Here is a 4,282-nt window from a genome sequence, read left to right as displayed (position 1 = left end):
CTAGAATTACCACAGTTATCCATGTCCGGGGGACTCGATCCAATGAACCATAACTGATTTAATGAGCCATCCGCAGTTTCGCTCCGGGGAGCTTGCACGAAGACATGCATGGCTTAATCTTTGAGACAAGCATATGACTACTGGCAGGATCAACCAGGTAGCTGCCGGCGGGGTCCCGGGGGGACGACCGATGGCAGCTCGGGCAGGGCTCGCGCGAGCCGCCCGAATTCGTAACCTTCCATTTCTCTCCCTCTCGACGGCGGCCAAGGGCCCGGCCGGGTGGGCGACGGGGGTGCGTGCAGGGGAGCGGGGCAGGGGGACGCTCCGGTAGTGCTCGCCCGGCGGGCGTCGGGACGGTGCCTTCACCCGTTTCGCCAGAATCATGGGCTCACAGGGGGCTTGGCCGGTCCGAAGATCGAGGCAAGCTACAACCCCACGGGACACCAAGCTCCAGTCCACGGCAGAGAAGGACGTGTCCGCGAGGCGCGGGCGATCGGGCTCCCTTCTGTTTCCCTCTCGTGCGTTGCGATCCCGTGCTTCCTGGCCGGACCGCGTGGGCCGTCGGTCTCTCCGGCGTTCTCTACCAACCGACTACCCCCGGCCGGCGGGCGCGGGGGGCGTACGTTGCGGCTATGGGGCGCAGCCCTCTTCCCCAGCCACCTCTCTCCATCCATGCCAACCTTGCCTCGCCTGGCCGCAAGGACCTCCCGGGGTTCCGTGGACGACCGGGGTTCTTCTTGCGGGCCGGTGCGAGGGCCTCATGCCTATAACGTAGTACTACGTGTGTTTTTCACGAGAGTGCTCGATCGCTCGAGACCACTCCCTCATATATCCTGCGGGTGGTCTGACACCCCTCCCCCTAAAACGACGCTACAACACGCGTTTCAATAGGGATTTTCGACCCTCCAGATCGTGCGCCAGTTCCTTTTTCCATTCACGGCGCTGTACAAAATCCTAAACCGGAAGTTGGCCCAAAAATCCGTTTTTTCTCCCGACGAGGGTGTTTTCAGCGGCCGGAGGGACCTTCCCATCGCCCGTCTCCGGCGGAGGGCGTCCGAATCCCGCTGAAGGGCGAAAAGCAGCCGAATTTCCAAGAAACACCCCTTCCCTATATATGTCTCCGGAGACCAAACACCCCTCCCCCAAAACACCCCTTATAACACGCGAGTCAATACGAATTTTACCCCGAATCCAGGCTGACACCGGACGAGAAGGCGTCGCAGCAGCGGAAGCCCGGCCCGGCGGCGGGTGGCCCGGCCGGCCGTGGGCGAACCCCGGACGCCGCGTCCGATGGTGCCCACCCCGGGGACCCTGCTTCCCTCGAAGACCCCGTCTCCGCTGGAAAAAATCCGGTCAGCGGGCCCCCCGGCTCCTTCCCCGCCGTGTCCAGCCGCCCGGTCGAGGAGGGTGCCGCTGCCGGCCCGACCCGCCCGTGGAAAATCGAAGCACGGGCCCTGGCCGCCCCGGCACCCGGCCCACCCCGGGCAAACCCCGGACGCCGCGTCCGATGGTGCCCATCCCGGGGACGCTGCATCCCCGGGTGACCCCGTCTCCGCTGGAAAAAATCCGCCCAGCGGGCCCCCTGCTCCTTCCCCGCCGAGCCCAGCCGCCCGGTCGAGGTGGGTGCCGCTGCCGGCCCGACCCGCCCGTGGAAAATCGAAGGCCGGGCCCTGGCCGCCCCGGCACCCGGCCCACCCCGGGCAAACCCCGGACGCCGCGTCCGATGGTACCCACCCCGGGGACCCTGCGTCCCCGCTTGACCCCCTGGCAGCAGGACGAAAGACCCCTCCCGATAAACACCGCTTACAACACGCAAGTCAATGCGAAATTCACACCGAGGGCGACACCGGACGACCCGACGGCGCAGCGGCGGAGGGCTCGGGCCGCCCTGGGCAAACCGAGGACGGCGAATCCGATGGTGCCCACCGCGGGGAGCCTGCGCCCTCGGACGACCCCGTTCTCGCGGGAAACAGTCCGGCGAGCGGACCCCCGGCCCCTTCCCCCGCTGTCGGCCGATCCGACGGTCAGAATCTCCTGCCGACTCCTGGCTGGGTGAGCGGGGGTGTCGGCTCGGCATGCGGGGCGCTGTCGGCCCGCTGCGTCGAGATCTGCCGGTCGGAATCGTCTGCCGACGCCCGGGTGGGTGAGCGGGAGGGTCGGCTCGGCATGCGGGGCGCTGTCGGCCCGCTGCGTCGAGATCTGCCCGTCACAATCTCCCGCCATCTCCTGCGTGGGTGAGCGGGAGGGTCGGCCCGGCATGCGGGGCGCTCTCGGCCCGCTGCGTCGAGTTCTGCCGGTCGGAATCTCCGGTGAGCAGCCAGAAGTGTTCACATACATTACAAAAAGGTACTGTGCTGCCTCCAAAGAGGTTTAAAATGCATGTGTGTTGTTTGCATTTCATCGCAGTTTGAAAATTTCCTTCCCATGATAATAGCATGAAGTATTAGCATGTTGAATCCCAAAAGAATTGAATTAGAGGTGTGTAATCAAAGTTTCATTGAAGGCAGTTCAGTATTTCAAAAAAAATCATTTCAGAATCAAGCATGAAGTAATGACACACTTTCCGAAAAACTACTGTATTGTGTCCAAAAAGATTTTAATCACACGTTGCAATCAATGGTACCTTTTTTAACAAAAAAAAAAAATAGTTACTGTATTACCACCAAAGAAAAATGTTCTAAGATGTGTCCACCCATCGCGTACAATTACAAATTTCATTCAAATAATCTGCATGTAGTATAATTCACATATCAGCTCCAAAAATCACTGCATTCCCCCTGTATTGTCTTATCAGCATTTCAGTATAGTGTAACAATTTCATTCGAACAGGAAGGGCATGACGTATTACCACATAAAATCCTGGCTGGCCTGGCCATCCTGTCGAAATAAAAATGAAATTATAAATTTAACAAAAAAAAGCCCCCGGCAGACAGAGTCCAATTCCATGGATCTGCCTCCGGGGGCCTGTCGGCATGCTGTTCGGATGTCTCCCGCTCTCAGGCCTCGGACAACTCTTGATTGCAAGAGCGACGCCCTGGCCTCGACGCACGGAGGACTGGCGGCCTGGACATCCTGTCGAAATAAGAATAAAGATAAAGTTTTTATTTCAGAAAAAAAGAAAAGCCCCCGGCAGACACAGCCCAATTCCATGGACCTGCCTCCGGGGCCCTGGCCGACTGGTGTTGGGCTGTGTCCCGCTCACGAGCCCCTGCCGAACCTCGGAGATCAAGAGCGGGTGCCTGGCCTCGACCTACGGGGCCCTGTTGGACTGGTGTTGGGCTGGCTGTCGCTCAGGAGCCCCTGCCCACCTCGGAGAGGAAGAGCAGGTGCCTAACCTCGACGTACGGGGGGCTAGTGGACTGGAGGTGAGCTGTGTCCGGCTCAAGAGCCGCTGCCCACCTCGGAGTTGAAGAGCGGGTGCCTAACCTCGAAGTACGGGGCCCTGTCGGACTGGAGGTGGGCTGGCTGTCGCTCAGGAGCCCCTGCCCACCTCGGAGAGGAAGAGCGGGTGCCTAACCTCGACGTACGGGGGGCTAGTGGACTGGAGGTGAGCTGTGTCCGGCTCAAGAGCCGCTGCCCACCTCGGAGTTGAAGAGCGGGTGCCTAACCTCGAAGTACGGGGCCCTGTCGGACTGGAGGTGGGCTGGCTGTCGCTCAGGAGCCCCTGAAAACGTCGGAGTGGAAGGGCGAGTGCCTGGCCTCGACGTACGGGGGGCTGGCCGACTGGAGGTGGGCTGGCTGTCGCTCAAGAGACCCTGACCACCTCGGAGTTGAAGAGCGGGTGCCTAACCTCGAAGTACGGGGCCCTGCCGGACTGGAGGTGGGCTGGCCTTCGCCCAGGAGCCCCTGCCCACCTCGGAGAGGAAGAGCGGGTGCCTAACCTCCAAGTACGGGGGGGCTGCCGGACTGCTGTTGGCCTGGCTGTCGCTCAGGAGCCGCTGCCGAACTCGGAGTGGAAGAGCGAGTGCCTGGCCTCGACGTACGGGGCCCTGGCCGTCTGGAGTTGGCCAGGGTGTCGATGCCGAGTCGGAGAGGTAGAGCGAGTGCCTGGCCTCGACCTACTGGGGCCTGGCCGTCGCTCAACAGCCCCTGCCGACGTCGGAGAAGTAGTGCGAGTGACTGGCTTCGACGTACGGGGGGCTAGCGGACTGGAGGTGGGCTGGCTGTCGCCCAGGAGCCCCTGCCCACCTCGGAGAGGAAGAGCGGGTGCCCAACCTCGACGTACGGGGGGCTAGTGGACTGGTGTTGGGCTGGGTGTCGCTCACGAGCCCCTGAAAACGCC

General features: G+C 62.1%; 1 protein-coding gene and 1 non-coding gene across 2 annotated transcripts in view; one reads left to right on the top strand and one right to left on the bottom strand.

The window, feature by feature from the left end:
* LOC129284202 (small subunit ribosomal RNA) overlaps positions 1 to 160 on the bottom strand; it is a 1,817-nt gene extending 1,657 nt beyond the window's left edge. Inside the window, exon 1 of the ribosomal RNA XR_008586826.1 lies at positions 1 to 160. This exon is cut by the window's left edge and continues 1,657 nt beyond it. This is a non-coding gene — a ribosomal RNA (small subunit ribosomal RNA).
* Positions 161 to 1,290: 1,130 nt separating this feature from the next.
* On the top strand, positions 1,291 to 2,238 carry LOC135157458 (uncharacterized). The gene has a single exon (XM_064112815.1). It carries the CDS (start codon positions 1,291 to 1,293, stop codon positions 2,236 to 2,238), a length of 948 nt encoding a protein of 315 aa, XP_063968885.1.
* Positions 2,239 to 4,282: the final 2,044 nt, after the last annotated feature.

Source organism: Lytechinus pictus, chromosome 18 (assembly GCF_037042905.1).
Source record: "Lytechinus pictus isolate F3 Inbred chromosome 18, Lp3.0, whole genome shotgun sequence".
NCBI lineage: Eukaryota > Metazoa > Echinodermata > Echinoidea > Temnopleuroida > Toxopneustidae > Lytechinus > Lytechinus pictus.
This window is presented reverse-complemented; position numbering and strand designations above follow the sequence as displayed.

Excerpts from the sequence above, each read along its gene's own strand:
- LOC135157458 (XM_064112815.1), top strand. The coding sequence starts at position 1,291 with ATGGTGCCCACCCCGGGGACCCTGCTTCCCTCGAAGACCCCGTCTCCG.